Source organism: Heterodontus francisci, chromosome 8 (genome assembly GCF_036365525.1).
Source record: "Heterodontus francisci isolate sHetFra1 chromosome 8, sHetFra1.hap1, whole genome shotgun sequence".
NCBI lineage: Eukaryota > Metazoa > Chordata > Chondrichthyes > Heterodontiformes > Heterodontidae > Heterodontus > Heterodontus francisci.
Window position 1 is genome coordinate 6,076,975 of NC_090378.1, and position 16,468 is coordinate 6,093,442.

The following is a 16,468-nucleotide window of genomic DNA, read 5'->3' on the forward strand; positions in this document are numbered from 1 at the left end:
TTTTTTGAACAAGGTTGTAACATTTGCAATTCTCCAGTCCTCTGGCACCATCCCCCTATCTAAGGAGGACGATGGAAGATTATGTCCAGTACCTCCACAATTTCCTCCCTTGCATGCCTCAGGACCCTTGGATGCATCTCATCCTAAGGTAGCAGTTTCTTCCTTGATAAAGACAGATGCAATGTATTATTTAATACCTCAGCCATGCCCTCTGCCTCCATGCATAAATCCTCTTTTAGTTAGTTAGTGACACAGCACTGAAACAGGCCCTTCGGCCCACCGAGTCTGCGCCGACCATCAACCACCCATTTATACTAATCCTACACTATTCCCATATTCCTACCACACCTGTCCCGATATTTCCCTACCACCTACCAATCTGCAAGTCTTTTGGCTTGTAGGAGGAAACCGGAGCACCCGGAGAAAACCCACGCAGACACAGGGAGAACTTGCAAACTCCACACATGCAGTACCCAGAATTGAACCCGGGTCGCTGGAGTTGTGAGGCTGCGGTGCTAACCATTGCGCCACTGTGCCGCCCTAATCATCCCCACTTCTCCTATTACCACAATGTTACTATTCATATGCCTATATTAAACTTTTGGAATCCTTTTTATATTAGCTACCAGTCTCTTCTCATGCTCGCTCTTTGCTTCTCTTATTTGCTTTTTCACTTCCCCTATGAATATGCATTCTGATTTTTAATTGTATTATGCACATGACATTTTGCTGCTTTGGGGTCTGCAGAGGTGGTGAAATACGGCATATAAATGCAAGTCTTTCTTCTTTTCATTATAAACTCAGTTCTAACCTGTGCTTGGTGATTTCACAGCTCTGCAGTATAATTCCGACAGCAATATGAGCGGGCGAAGCTAATCAGACACAGCGACTCGCCTTGCAATGCTGCTCTGCTGCCACGAGGGGGAAGTGGCGAGAGAGTCAGCTATCACGCATGCGCACTGCGACAGGATTCAGGCAGCGCCATGGGCAGCTCTGCGGGGCGGTGGCGAGGTCCTGAGTGCGGGGCAGGTGCGGCCGGGCAGGCGGTGGCCAGCTGCTGCTGCGGTCCTGAGTGCGGGGCAGCTGCCGGAGCCGGACGGAATGGTAATGCGGGCGCGCGGTCCAGGTACCCGGGAGGGAGGAATGTTCTGGAACCGCGGGAGGGGCTGCGAGTACCGGGGTGGGTGAGGGAAAGGAGTCGAATTGGGGATCGGATAGGGAATGGTGAAGTGGGAAAGAGAGAGGGAGGGAGGGAGACAGGAGCGAGGGAACGGGACGGAGGAGAGAGGGATGTGGGGTTAGAGGAGAGGGGGATATGGGGTTAGAGGAGAGGGGGATATGGGGTTAGAGGAGAGGGGATATGGGGTAAGAGGAGAGGGGGATATGGGGTTAGAGGAGAGGGGGATATGGGGTAAGAGGAGAGGGGGATATGGGGTAAGAGGAGAGGGGGATATGGGGTAAGAGGAGAGGGGATATGGGGTAAGAGGAGAGGGGGATATGGGGTAAGAGGAGAGGGGGATATGGGGTAAGAGGAGAGGGGATATGGGGTAAGAGGAGAGGGGGATATGGGGTAAGAGGAGAGGGGGATATGGGGTAAGAGGAGAGGGGGATATGGGGTAAGAGGAGAGGGGGATATGGGGTAAGAGGAGAGGGGGATATGGGGTAAGAGGAGAGGGGATATGGGGTAAGAGGAGAGGGGGATATGGGGTTAGAGGAGAGGGGGATATGGGGTAAGAGGAGAGGGGGATATGGGGTTAGAGGAGAGGGGGATATGGGGTAAGAGGAGAGGGGGATATGGGGTAAGAGGAGAGGGGGATATGGGGTAAGAGGAGAGGGGGATATGGGGTAAGAGGAGAGGGGGATATGGGGTTAGAGGAGAGGGGGATATGGGGTAAGAGGAGAGGGGATATGGGGTAAGAGGAGAGGGGGATATGGGGTAAGAGGAGAGGGGGATATGGGGTAAGAGGAGAGGGGGATATGGGGTAAGAGGAGAGGGGGATATGGGGTAAGAGGAGAGGGGGATATGGGGTAAGAGGAGAGGGGGATATGGGGTAAGAGGAGAGGGGGATATGGGGTAAGAGGAGAGGGGGATATGGGGTAAGAGGAGAGGGGGATATGGGGTAAGAGGAGAGGGGATATGGGGTTAGAGGAAAGGGGATATGGGGTAAGAGGAGAGGGGGATATGGGGTAAGAGGAGAGGGGGATATGGGGTAAGAGGAGAGGGGATATGGGGTTAGAGGAGAGGTGATATGGGGTAAGAGGAGAGGGGGATATGGGGTAAGAGGAGAGGGGGATATGGGGTAAGAGGAGAGGGGGATATGGGGTAAGAGGAGAGGGGGATATGGGGTTAGAGGAGAGGGGGATATGGGGTAAGAGGAGAGGGGGATATGGGGTAAGAGGAGAGGGGGATATGGGGTAAGAGGAGAGGGGATATGGGGTTAGAGGAGAGGGGATATGGGGTAAGAGGAGAGGGGGATATGGGGTAAGAGGAGAGGGGGATATGGGGTAAGAGGAGAGGGGATATGGGGTTAGAGGAGAGGGGATATGGGGTAAGAGGAGAGGGGGATATGGGGTAAGAGGAGAGGGGGATATGGGGTAAGAGGAGAGGGGGATATGGGGTAAGAGGAGAGGGGATATGGGGTTAGAGGAGAGGGGATATGGGGTAAGAGGAGAGGGGGATATGGGGTAAGAGGAGAGGGGGATATGGGGTAAGAGGAGAGGGGATATGGGGTTAGAGGAGAGGGGATATGGGGTTAGAGGAGAGGGGATATGGGGTTAGAGGAGAGGGGATATGAGGTAAGAGGAGAGGGGGATATGGGGTAAGAGGAGAGGGGGATATGGGGTAAGAGGAGAGGGGGATATGGGGTAAGAGGAGAGGGGGATGTGAGGTAAGAGGAGAGGGGGATGTGAGGTAAGAGGAGAGGGGGATGTGGGGTAAGAGGAGAGGGGGATGTGGGGTAAGAGGAGAGGGGGATGTGGGGTCAGAGGAGAGGGGGGTGTGGGGTCAGAGGAGAGGGGGGTGTGGGGTCAGAGGAGAGGGGGGTGTGGGGTCAGAGGAGAGGGGGGTGTGGGGTCAGAGGAGAGGGGGGTGTGGGGTCAGAGGAGAGGGGGGTGTGGGGTCAGAGGAGAGGGGGGTGTGGGGTCAGAGGAGAGGGGGGTGTGGGGTCAGAGGAGAGGGGGGTGTGGGGTCAGAGGAGAGGGGGGTGTGGGGTCAGAGGAGAGGGGGGTGTGGGGTCAGAGGAGAGGGGGGTGTGGGGTCAGAGGAGAGGGGGGTGTGGGGTCAGAGGAGGGGGGGGTGTGGGGTCAGAGGAGGGGGGGGTGTGGGGTCAGAGGAGGGGGGATATGGGGTTAGAGGAGAGGGGGATATGGGGTAAGAGGAGAGGGGGATATGGGGTAAGAGGAGAGGGGATATGGGGTAAGAGGAGAGGGGGATATGGGGTTAGAGGAGAGGGGGATATGGGGTAAGAGGAGAGGGGATATGGGGTAAGAGGAGAGGGGGATATGGGGTAAGAGGAGAGGGGGATATGGGGTAAGAGGAGAGGGGGATATGGGGTAAGAGGAGAGGGGGATATGGGGTAAGAGGAGAGGGGATATGGGGTAAGAGGAGAGGGGGATATGGGGTTAGAGGAGAGGGGGATATGGGGTAAGAGGAGAGGGGGATATGGGGTAAGAGGAGAGGGGGATATGGGGTTAGAGGAGAGGGGGATATGGGGTAAGAGGAGAGGGGGATATGGGGTAAGAGGAGAGGGGGATATGGGGTAAGAGGAGAGGGGGATATGGGGTAAGAGGAGAGGGGGATATGGGGTTAGAGGAGAGGGGGATATGGGGTAAGAGGAGAGGGGATATGGGGTAAGAGGAGAGGGGGATATGGGGTAAGAGGAGAGGGGGATATGGGGTAAGAGGAGAGGGGGATATGGGGTAAGAGGAGAGGGGGATATGGGGTAAGAGGAGAGGGGGATATGGGGTAAGAGGAGAGGGGGATATGGGGTAAGAGGAGAGGGGGATATGGGGTAAGAGGAGAGGGGGATATGGGGTAAGAGGAGAGGGGGATATGGGGTAAGAGGAGAGGGGGATATGGGGTAAGAGGAGAGGGGGATATGGGGTAAGAGGAGAGGGGGATATGGGGTAAGAGGAGAGGGGGATATGGGGTAAGAGGAGAGGGGGATATGGGGTAAGAGGAGAGGGGATATGGGGTTAGAGGAAAGGGGATATGGGGTAAGAGGAGAGGGGGATATGGGGTAAGAGGAGAGGGGGATATGGGGTAAGAGGAGAGGGGATATGGGGTTAGAGGAGAGGTGATATGGGGTAAGAGGAGAGGGGGATATGGGGTAAGAGGAGAGGGGGATATGGGGTAAGAGGAGAGGGGGATATGGGGTTAGAGGAGAGGGGGATGTGGGGTAAGAGGAGAGGGGGATGTGGGGTCAGAGGAGAGGGGGGTGTGGGGTCAGAGGAGAGGGGGGTGTGGGGTCAGAGGAGAGGGGGGTGTGGGGTCAGAGGAGAGGGGGGTGTGGGGTCAGAGGAGAGGGGGGTGTGGGGTCAGAGGAGAGGGGGGTGTGGGGTCAGAGGAGAGGGGGGTGTGGGGTCAGAGGAGAGGGGGGTGTGGGGTCAGAGGAGAGGGGGGTGTGGGGTCAGAGGAGAGGGGGGTGTGGGGTCAGAGGAGAGGGGGGTGTGGGGTCAGAGGAGAGGGGGGTGTGGGGTCAGAGGAGGGGGGGGTGTGGGGTCAGAGGAGGGGGGGGTGTGGGGTCAGAGGAGGGGGGGGTGTGGGGTCAGAGGAGGGGGGGGTGTGGGGTCAGAGGAGGGGGGGGTGTGGGGTCAGAGGAGGGGGGGGGTGTGGGGTCAGAGGAGGGAAATGGGGTAAGAGGAGAGGGGGGATATGGGGTCGGGAGGGGGATGATATGGGGTGGGGAGAGGGGAGTTATGGGGGTAAGAGGAGAGGGGGAATATGGGGCTTAGGAGCTGGGATATGGGAGTAAGGAGAGGGGCAAAAGTGGGAAAGAGGTGAGTTGAGGGAAGGTGAGGGATGGCAGAATGGGATGGGCCAAATAGGTGGCTTGGATGTGGATGTGTTGAGACACCTTTGTTTCTGCTGGCGTTGGGAGTTGAGGGTTTGTTCCCCTCCCCCTCCCCCGTTACGCAAGTGCCCCATCTCCACCCCCTCGCCCTCCCTCGGAAACACAGACATATCCATCCCCGGGGGAGCGCCGCACTGTCGGAAGGGCAGTACCGGGGGAGCGCCGCACTGTCGGAGGGTCAGTACCGGGGGAGCGCCGCACTGTCGGAAGGGCAGTACCGGGGGAGCGCCGCACTGTCGGAGGGTCAGTACCGGGGGAGCGCCGCACTGTCGGAGGGGCAGTACCGGGGGAGCGCCGCACTGTCGGAGGGGCAGTACCGGGGGAGCGCCGCACTGTCGGAGGGGCAGTACCGGGGGAGCGCCGCGCTGTCGGAGGGTCAGTACCGGGGGAGCGCCGCGCTGTCGGAGGGTCAGTACCGGGGGAGCGCCGCGCTGTCGGAGGGTCAGTACCGGGGGATCGCCGCGCTGTCGGAGGGTCAGTACCGGGGGATCGCCGCGCTGTCGGAGGGTCAATACCGGGGGATCGCCGCGCTGTCGGAGGGTCAGTACCAGGGGATCGCCGCGCTGTCGGAGGGGCAGTACCGGGGGAGCGCCGCACTGTCGGAGGGGCAGTACCGGGGGAGCGTCGCACTGTCGGAGGGGCAGTACCGGGGGAGCGCCGCGCTGTCGGAGGGTCAGTACCGGGGGAGCGCCGCGCTGTCGGAGGGTCAGTACCGGGGGAGCGCCGCGCTGTCGGAGGGTCAGTACCGGGGGATCGCCGCGCTGTCGGAGGGTCAGTACCGGGGGATCGCCGCGCTGTCGGAGGGTCAGTACCGGGGGATCGCCGCGCTGTCGGAGGGGCAGTACCGGGGGATCGCCGCGCTGTCGGAGGGTCAGTACCGGGGGATCGCTGCGCTGTCGGAGGGGCAGTACCGGAGGAGCGCCGCGCTGTAGGAGGGGCAGTACCGGGGGATCGCCGCGCTGTCGGAGGGTCAGTACCGGGGGATCGCTGCGCTGTCGGAGGGGCAGTACCGGAGGAGCGCCGCGCTGTAGGAGGGGCAGTACCGGGGGAGCGCCTCGCTGTCGGAGGGGCAGTACCGGGGGAGCGCCTCGCTGTCGGAGGGGCAGTACCGGGGGAGCGCCTCGCTGTCGGAGGGGCAGTACCGGGGGAGCGCCTCGCTGTCGGAGGGGCAGTACCGGGGGAGCGCCGCGCTGTCGGAGGGGCAGTACCGGGGGAGCGCCGCGCTGTCGGAGGGGCAGTACCGGGGGAGCGCCGCGCTGTCGGAGGGGCAGTACCGGGGGAGCGCCGCGCTGTCGGAGGGGCAGTACCGGGGGAGCGCCGCGCTGTCGGAGGGGCAGTACCGGGGGAGCGCCGCGCTGTCGGAGGGGCAGTACCGGGGGAGCGCCGCGCTGTCGGAGGGGCAGTACCGGGGGAGCGCCGCACTGTCGGAGGGGCAGTACCGGGGGAGCGCCGCACTGTCGGAGGGGCAGTACCGGGGGAGTGCCGCACTGTCAGAGGCGCTGTCTTTCAGATGAGACATTAAACTGCGGGCCCGTGTGCCCCCCTTGGGTGAGTATCAAGGACTCCATGGCTCTGTTTTGAAGAGCAGTGGTGTTCTTCCTGATCATCTCGCCAATTTCTATTCCTCAGTCAAAATCACTTAAATAAAATCACGCTGTTTATGGGATCTTGCTTTGTGCAAATTAAGAGCCATGTTTGTCTACAAAACAGTGACTATACTTCAAAGAAATAATTTGTTAGCTGCAGAGTAAGTTGGGACACCCTGAGGTTTTGATAAGATGCTGGTGACGAAAGACAATGAACTTGTCTGTATTGAATATTTTTTCATCGCCAAGAACAGCAGTTAGGAAGGTCTTGGATTCAGGGTCATAGCGGCTGTTTGTTATTGATTTCTGGGATATGGGGCATTGCTGACAAAGCCAGCATTTATTGCTCATCCCGAGTTGCTCCTTGAGAAGGTGGTGGTGGTGAGCTGTCTTCTTGAACCTCTGCAGTATGTGTGATGAAGGTGCTCACTGATAAACAGGAGCAAGTCCATTCAGTCCCTCGAGCCTGTCCAGTCATTCAGTGAGATCATTGCGGATCTGCGACCTCACTCCATGGCCGTTTGTCCCATATTCCTTAATACCTTTTATTAATGAAAATCTATCAATCTCAGATTTAAAATTAATGATTGATCTAGCACCAACTGCCATTTCAGGAAGAGAGGTCAAACTTTTACCACCCTTTGTGTGTAGAAGTGTTTCCTCATTTCACTCCTGAAAGATCTTGCTCTAATTTTACACTATACCCCTAGTCCTAGACGCCCTAACCAGTCGAAATAGGGGAGCTGGAGGGATACTGTCAGCTTCCCTTAATATCGGCTTGGCAGTTCCAGGATTTTGACTCAGCGATGATGAAGGAGCAGCCAATATATTTCCAGGTGTTCCATGGATGGGAACTTGCAGATTGTATTCATGTTACCTGCTGCCCTTGTCCTTCTGAATGGTACAGATCCCAGGTTTGGAAGGTTCTGTTGGAGAGAAAAGGCCATGAGCTCAGAAAGAAGACATTTTGGCTGCAGTGCGATTGCAGAGTTGGCGAAAACATAATAGGAAGTCTAAGCTGTTAATTGGGAAGCATTGCATAGTGTCTCGGATTGGCTAAACATTTAATAATGCAGGATTTTTGTAGTTTATCCCTTTTGATCTGAGTGGTCTTGGATTGGCTTGAGTGGGGGGCTGTAGAGACAGGACAGATAAGGATTGGGGAGAAGGAAAGGATGTGTGTGGGGGTAAGGTTGCAGTGCCCCTGTGAAGGGCAATATCACCCTGAGGGGAAGGACTCTGTTTGTGTTGACACACTGAACCCTTCTCCCCTCCCCCTCTAAAGCACATAACTCCATGCTCCCTGGTTGCTATGCCCAATGGGTCGTATTGATACAATGGTCCCTCTGGCTGGTATGTATTTCTGTGGGACTCTAGTTGCCTGAGAGCCTCTATGGCACTTGCTTTGTGGCTGGTGGAAAGGATCTGTGCCTCAGATTGAGCTGCCTAAATCAGTTTGAAAGTCGCAGGTTTCACAGAGAGAGAAGTGGTCTGTACTTTAGAAGTCTGTGTATAAGTGTATGACTGCAATCTTTATTAACTAGTGTCAACTCTCATCGTGATGTTGATGACCCCATTTATTTTTTAGGTGTCAGACTTGGCTCAGTTGGTAGCACTGTCCTGTGAGTCAGGACGACTGAGCAGGCTGGGGCGACCAGATAGAGGTCTTTAAAGTTAACTGGTGGGGTAGGCTCGAGGTAGTGTATCGCCTACTCCTATTTCTTACGTTCTTAACCCAGAGAGTGGTGAGGATTTATTTTATTGTTTGTTCATGGGATATGGGCGTCGCTGGCTAGGCCAGCATTTGTTGCCCGTCTCTAATTGCCCTTAAGGTGGCGGTGAGCTGCCGCCTTAAACTGCTGCGGACCTTGTGGTGTAAGTACACCAACATTGCTGTTAGGAAGGGAATTCTAGGATTTTGACCCAGCGACAGTGAAGGAACGGCGATGTAGTTCCAAGTTAGGTTGGTGTGTGGCTTGAAGGGGAACTTGTGGGTGGTGTTCCCATGTATCTGCTGCCCTTGTCCTTCTAGAAGGGAGAGGTCATGGGTTTGGAAGGTGCTTTCGAAGGAGACTTGGTGCATTGCTGCAGTGCATGTTATAGATGTGCGTCAGTGGTGAAGGGAGAGAATGTTTATGGTGGTGGATGGGGTGCCAGTCAAGTGAGCTGCTTTGTCCTGGGTGGTGTTGAGCCCCTTGAGTGTTGTTGGAGCTGCACCCATCCAGGCAAGTGGAAAGTATTCCATTGTACTCCTGACTTGTGCCTTGTAGATGATAGACAGGCTTTGAGGAGACAGGAGGTGAGTTACTCGCCGCAGAATTCCCAGGATCTGACCTGCTCTTGTAGCCACAGTATTTATGTGGCTGGTCCAGTTCAGTTTCTGGTCAGTGGTAACCCCCAGGATGTTGATAGTGGGGGATTCAGTGATGGTAATGCCATTGAACATCAAGGGGTGATGGTCATTGCCTGGCACTTGTGTGGCGCAAATGTTTCTTGCCACTTATTGGTCCAAGCCTGAATGTTGTCCAGGTCTTGCTGCATATGGACACGGGCTGCTTCAGTATCTGAGGAGTTGCGAATGATGCTGAACATTGTGCAATCATCAGTGAACATTCCCACTTCTGACCTTATGATGGAGGGGAGGTCATTGATGAAACAGCTGAAGATGTTTGGGTCTAGGACACGACCCTGAAGAACTCCTGCAGTACTGTTCTGGGATTGTGATGATTGACCTCCAACAATCTCAACCACCATCGTTTGTGCCAAGTATGACTTCAACCGGTGGAGAGTTGTCTCCCTGATTCCCATTGACGCCAGTTTTGCCAGGGCTCCTTGATGCCATATTCGGTCAAATGCTGCCTTAATGTCAAGGGCAGTCACTCTCACCTCACCTCGCTACCACAGGGAGTGGTTGAGGTAAATAGTGGAGATGCATTTAAGGGGAAGTTGGATAAACACATGAGGAAGAAGGGAATAGAAGGATATGCTGATAGGGTGGGAGGAGGTTCATGTGGAGCATAAACCCCAGCATAGAACATTTAGGCTGAATGGTCTGTTTCAGTGCTGTAAATTTGACGTAGTTTATGTGATTAAGCTCCACTTCCGGCATATGAGCACAGAATCCAGGCTGACAGTGATGGTACTGCCGGTTTTTGGATGAGACAGTAAACTGAATGGCCTGGCTTTGATTTAAGGTTTGTCCTTGTCCTAAACACACTCACCAGTGGAAAAAGTTTAATTAATTCCTTTCAAAATCCTCAATCAAACTCTCGGTATTCCAGGAATAGAACAAGTAGAATCATCATTTTCTTTGGCCTCCTTGTCTCGAGAGACCATGGGTAAGCACCTAGAGGTGGTCAGTGGTTTGTGGAGTAGCTATAAAGGCCAATTCTAGAGTCACAGACTCTTCCACAGGCCCTGCAGATAAAATTGGTTGTCTGGGCTGTTACACAGTTTGCTCTCTCCTTGCACTTTTTCCTGCCAACTGCTAAGTCTCTTCGACTCCCCATTCTTTAGCTCCGCCTTTATAGCTGTCCACCAGCTCTGGCGATCACTGGCAACTGACTCTCATGACTTGTAGTTAATGTCACAGGACTTCATGTCGCGTTTGCAGACGTCTTCAAAGCGGAGACATGGCCGGCCGGTGGGTCTGATACCAGTGATGAGCTCGCTGTACAATGTGTCCTTGGGGATCCTGCCTTCTTCCAAGTGACTCACATGGCCAAGCCATCTCAAGTGCCGCTGACTCAGTAGGGTGTATGTGCTGGGGATGTTGGCCGCCTCGAGGACTTCTGCGTTGGAGATACGGTCCTGCCACCTGATGCCGAGGATTCTCCAGAGGCAAAGAGGATGGAATGAGTTGAGACGTCGCTCTTGGCTGACATATGTTGTCCAGGCCTCACTGCCGTAGAGCAAGGTACTGAGGACACAGGCTTGAAACAGTCGGACTTTTGTGTTCCGTGTCAGTGCACTATTTTCCCACATCCTGTTTACAGTCTGGACATAGCAGTGGAAGCCTTTCCCACGCGCTTGTTGATTTCTGCATCAAGTGACAGGTTACTGGTGATAGTTGAGCCTAGGTAGGTGAACTCTTGAACCACTTTCAGAGCGTGGCCGCCAATATTGACGGTTGGAGCATTTCTGACGTCCTGTCCCATGATGTTTGTTTTCTTGAGGCTGATGGTTAGGCCAAATTCGGTGCAGGCAGCCGCAATCCTGTCGATGAGTCTCTGCAGGCACTCTTCTGTGTGGGATGTTAATGCAGCATCGTCAGCAAAGAGGAGTTCCCTGATGAGGAGTTTCTGTACTTTGGTCTTCGCTCTCAGAAGGGCAAGGTTGAACAACCTGCCACCTGATCTTGTGTGGAGGAAAATTCCTTCTTCAGAAGACTTGAACGCATGTGAGAACAGCAGTGAGAAGAAGATCCCAAACAGTGTAGGTGCGAGAACACAGCCCTGTTTCACGCCACTCAGGATAGGAAAGGGGTCTGATGAGGCACCGCTATGCTGAATTGTGCCTTTCATATTGTCATGGAATGAGGTGATGATACTTAGTAGCTTTGGTGGACATCCGATCTTTGCTAGTAGTTGAAAGTGACCACGTCTGCTGACTAGGTCAAAGGCTTTGGCGAGATCTAGGAAAGCAACGTAGAGGGGCATCTGTTCGCGGCATTTCTCCTGTAGCTGGTGAAGGGAGAACAGCGTGTGAATGGTGGATCTCTGCTCGAAAGCCGCACTGTGCCTCAGGGTAGACTCCAGCTTCTGGAGTCTGTTTAAAATGATTCGAGCAAAGACTTTCCCCACTATGCTGAGCAGGGATATTCCGCGGTAGTTGTTGCAGTCACCGCGGTCACCCTTGTTCTTATAGAGGGTGATATTGGCATCGCCATGTCCTGTGGTACTGCTTCCTCATCCCAGCACAGGAAAAGCAGTTCATGGAGTGCTGAGAGTATAGCAGGCTTGGCACTCTTGATTATTTCAGGGGCAATACTGTCCTTCCCAGGGGCTTTTCCACTGGCTAGAGAATCAATGGCATCACTGAGTTCCGATTTTGTTGGCTTTACGTCCAGCTCATCCATGACTGGCAGAGACTGGGCTGCATTGAGGGCGGTCTCAGTGACAACATTTTCCCTGGAGTACAGTTCTAGGTAGTGCACCATCCAGCGGTCCATTTGTTTGTATTGGTCAGTGATCGTTTCCCCTGATTTAGACTTGGAGGGGTGGGGGGGTGATCTTGACGGTTGGCTCAAAAGCTCTCTTAATGCCATCATACATTCCTCTGATGTTTCCGGTGTTGGAGGCCAGCTGAATACGACTGCATAGGTGTTGCCAGTAGTCATTTGCACAGTGCCTGGTTGTTCTTTGTGCAGCGCTTCTGGCTACTTTACGTGCTACGGATGTCAATCTGTATGGGTAGAGCTGAGAAACACTAAGGGGCAAAAAACATTAGTGGGGGTTGTATATAGACCCCCAACCTGTAGTGGTGATGTTGGGTATGGCATTAAATCGGAAATTAGAGGCACGTGCAATAAAGGAACATCTGTAATTATGGGTGACTTTAATCTGCATATAGATTGGGCAAATCAAATTAGTCAATACCGTAGAGGAGGAATTCTTAAAGTGTATATGGGATGGTTTTCTGGACCGAGAGGTTGAGGAACCAACTGGAGAACAGGCCACCCTAGAATGGGTATTGTGTCATGAGAGGAATAATTGACAATCTAGTGATGTGAAACCCCTTGGGGATGAGCAACCATAATATGATAAAATTCTTCATCAAGATGGAGAGTGACGTAGTTGATTCTGAGACTAGGGTCCTGAATCTTAGTAAAGGAAACTACGTAGGTATGAGGCGAGAGTTGGCTATGACGGATTGGGAAACGTTATTTAAGGGGATGACAGTGGATAGGCAATGGCAAACATTTAAAGAGTGCATGGATGAACAGCAACAATTGTTTATCCCTGTCTGGCGCAAAAGTAAAACGGGAAAGGTAGCCAAACCATGTCTTACAAGGGAAATTAGAGAGCGCATTAGATCCAAGGAAGAGGCATATAAATTTGCCAGAAAAAACAACAGACCTGAGGATTGGGAGCAGTTTAGAATTCAGCAAAGGAGGACCAAGGGATTGATTAAGAAGGGGAAAATAGAGTACGAGAGCAAGCTTGCGGGGAACATAAAAACTGACTAAAAGTTTCTATTGGTATGTGAAGAGAAAAAGATTAGTGAGGACAAGTGTAGGTTCCTTACAGTCAGAAATAGGGGAATTTATTATGGGGAACAAAGAAATGGCTGACCAACTAAATGCATACTTTGGTTCTGTCTTCACAAAGGAGGACACAAATATCATACCAGAAATGTTGGGGAACACAGGGCTTAGTGAGAGAGAGGAACTCAAGGAAATCGGTATTAGTCAAGAAATGGTGTTGGGGAAATTGATGGGATTGAAGGCCGATAAATCCCCAGGGCCTGATGGTCTGCATCCCAGAGTACTTAAGGAAGTGGCCCTAGAAATAGCGGATGCATTGCTGGCCATCTTCCAAGATTCTATAGACTCTGGAACAGTTCCTACAGATTGGGGGTAGCTAATGTAACCCCACTATTTAAAAAGGGAGGTAAAGAGAAAGCAGGGAATTATAGACCAGTCAGCCTGACTTCGGTAGTGGGGAAAATTCTAGAGTCCATTATCAAAGATTTTATAGCAGAGCACTTGGAGAACAGTGGTAGAATCGAGCAGAATCAGCATGGATTTACGAAAGGGAATTCATGTTTGACAAATCTAGAATTCTTCGAGGATGTAACTAGTAGAGGTGATGAGGGGGAGCCAGTGGATCTGGTTTATTTGGACTTTCAGAAGGTTTTCGACAAAGTCCCACATAAGAGATTAGCGTGTAAAATTAAGGCGCATGGGATTGGGGGTAGTGTATTGCGATGGATAGAAAATTGGTTGGCAGACAGGAAACAAAGAATAGGGATAAATGGGTCTTTTTCCGAATGGCAGGCAGTGACTAGTGGGGTACCGCAGGGATTGGTGCTAGGACCCCAGCTATTCACAATATATATTAATGATTTAGATGAGGGAACTAAATGTAATATCTCCAAATTTGCAGATGACACAAAATGGGATGGGAGGGTGAGTTGTGAGGAGGATGCAGAGAGGCTTCAGGGTGATTTGGACAAGTTGAGTGAGTGGGCAAATGCATGGCAGATGCAGTATAATGTGGATAAATGTGAGGTTATCCACTTTGGTAGCAAAAACAGGAAGGCAGATTATTATCTGAATGGCTATAAACTGAGAGAGGGGAACATGCAACGGGACCTGAGGGTTCTCGTAACCAGTCACTGAAGGTAAGCATGCAGGTCCAACAGGCGGTAAAAAAGGCAAATGGTATGTTGGCCTTCATAGCGAGAGGATTTGAGTATGGGAGCAGGGATGTCTTTGCTGCAATTATACAGGGCCTTGGTGAGGCCACACCTGGAATATTGTGTGCAGTTTTGGTCTCCTTATCTGAGGAAGGATGTTCTTGTTATAGAGGGAGTGCAGCGAAGGTTTACCAGACTGATTCCTGGGATGGTGGGACTGACGTATGAGGAGAGATTGAGTTGGTTAGGATTATATTCGCTGGAGTTCAGAAGTGTGAGGGGAAATCTCATAGAAACCTATAAAATTCTAACAGGACTTGACAGTGTAGATGCAGGAAGCATGTTCCCGATGGTGGAGGAGTCCAGAACCAGGGGTCATAGTCTAAGGATACAGGGTAAACCTTTCAGGACTGAGATGAGAAATTTCTTCACCCAGAGAGTGGTGAGTCTGTGGAATTCGCTACCACAGAAAGCAGTTGAGGTCAAAACATTGTATGATTTCAAAAAGGAGTTAGATATTGTCCTTGGATCTAAAGGGATCAAAGGGGCGAAAGCAGGAACCGGTTACTGAGTTGGATGATCAGCCATGATCCTGAATGGCGGAGCAGGCTCGAAGGGCCGAATGGCCTACTCTTCCTATTTGCTTTGTTTCTATGTAACTCGCTGGGGGATTTCTTGTAGTTCAACAGTGCAGTGTGCTTAGCAGCTATGACAGGTTCCAACTCTTCAAAGTGAGATTGAAACCAGTCTGCGTTCTGCATCTCACGTTTGCCAAAGCTGGTCATTGCTGAGTCAAAGATGGCGTCTCTGATGTGGGCCCACTTCATCTCTGCATCCTCTGCAGGAGTGTTTTGAAGGGCTTTTTCAGGTGAATTTAGAAACTTATGTAACAGCTGTGGATAAGAAATTCTGTTCGTGTTGATGCGCGGGCAGCCCTTCTGCTTGGAGTGATGTAGTTTCTTTGGTTTGAGTCTAACTTTGCTACACACCAGGAAGTGGTCGGTGTCGCAGTCCTCACTGTGGAAGCTGCGTGTGATTTGGACACTGTTTATAGAGTCTTGCCTTGTGACAATGAGGTCCAGCTGGTGCCAATGACGTGATCTTGGGTGTCTCCATGAAACCTGGTGACGGGGTTTAGTATGAAAGAACGAGTTGGTGATGCAGAGGTTGTGATAGGTACACAACTCAAGCAGTCTCTGTCCATTCTCATTCATCCTTCCAATGCCATAGCGCCCAAGTCGGGAGGGAGGGCCATGAGTCATGGTCAGCCCCAACCCTGGCCTTAAAGTCCCCCAGCAGGAACAGATGTTTGGTATTAGGAATGCTACTAATGATATTATGGAGTTCCTCGTAGAACTGGTCTTTAACTTCAGGTGGGGAGCAGAGTGTTGGAGCAAGGATGCTGAGTAGGTGTACTGGGCCTGAGGCGGTGAGCAGTTGGATGGACAGTATGCGTTCCGAGCCATTTGTAAGTGGGTCTATCATGCGAGCAAAGAGTTTCTGATGGCGGAGCCCACTCCATGCTGTCTTGGTTTTTCAGGATCCCTACCCTGCCAGTAGAAGGTGTGGTCTTGCTCTCTTAGAGATCCGCTCGCAGGGAGGCGTGTCTCCTGAAGTGCTGCAATGTTCACATTGAGTCTACTGAGCTTGTTGTTGATGATGGCAGTCTTCCAAGAGTTGTTGATTTGTCTCAGATCTTCCGACAGGCCAGCACACACAGTTCTGACGTTCCAACTTGCAAAACGAAGGGCTGGTACCTTTTTTTTGTCATGCTGTTTGGTGCAGTGTTGCAGTCCACTTGATGGGCAATGACCCTGAGCTCCAAGCACCCATTGAAGCAGGTGGACTGTGGCGGGACAGAACCTTTCTGACTGGGGGCTGCCTGGTTTGAGGCGGGCAGTAGCTGTCCAGTGAGATGTGATGACCTCTCCCACCAACAAAGGCAACCTGTGGCGTCCAATCTCTACGCCAATTGAGCTGGACTTATAACCCGTAACTGCTGCCTTCCGTGTAGTTTTGATTGCTGTGAGGCGACTGTGGAGTGACCTCTCCATGGTGCATGCCTGGGCGGAATGTATGGAAGTTGTAAGTTGCCCAAGCGTCAAAACCCCTCCTTTCGGCCTTCCTAGTGGGGTCCTAAGGAGTGCAGAGCACGTCGTTTGGCACTGGTATGGCTGCCGAAACTGCCGGAAACATGCCAAAGGTGACACCGCCTTAGGGGTTCCGCTTCAGGTTTTCTGTTAGGGTTTACTCCCTTAGCCTTGGTCTCTCCTGAGATACCCACAAGGCAGTGGGGTTGCTAGCTCCTATTCCTGAGCAGGGGCCCTAACAAGTAAACTCTGCGATTTCATGGAGGGAGAGGGAAGGGGTGTGGAGGGGTTTGAGGGCGAACAAGCAGAACAGAAGCATAAATTCAGTGTAAAGTTTATGATGTAGCTGTAATGTGAGATC

The 16,468-nt window shown here is 52.7% G+C and overlaps 1 protein-coding gene across 3 annotated transcripts in view; it reads left to right on the forward strand.

Moving 5' to 3' along the window:
• The first annotated feature begins 1,012 nt into the window (after nt 1-1,012).
• Nucleotides 1,013-16,468, forward strand: part of rabggtb (Rab geranylgeranyltransferase subunit beta) — a 51,876-nt gene continuing 36,420 nt past the window's right edge. For 2 of the 3 annotated variants that reach the window (XR_010975464.1, XM_068036584.1), the window contains exon 1: nt 4,993-5,315. Coding sequence is in view for 2 of the 3 variants with exons in the window: in XM_068036584.1 (XP_067892685.1) it covers nt 5,034-5,315 (282 nt within the window). In the remaining variant the exon portion in view is untranslated. Of the gene's footprint in view, nt 1,105-4,992; nt 5,316-16,468 lie in introns of those variants that run through there. The other variant, XM_068036585.1, reaches the window with a different exon arrangement.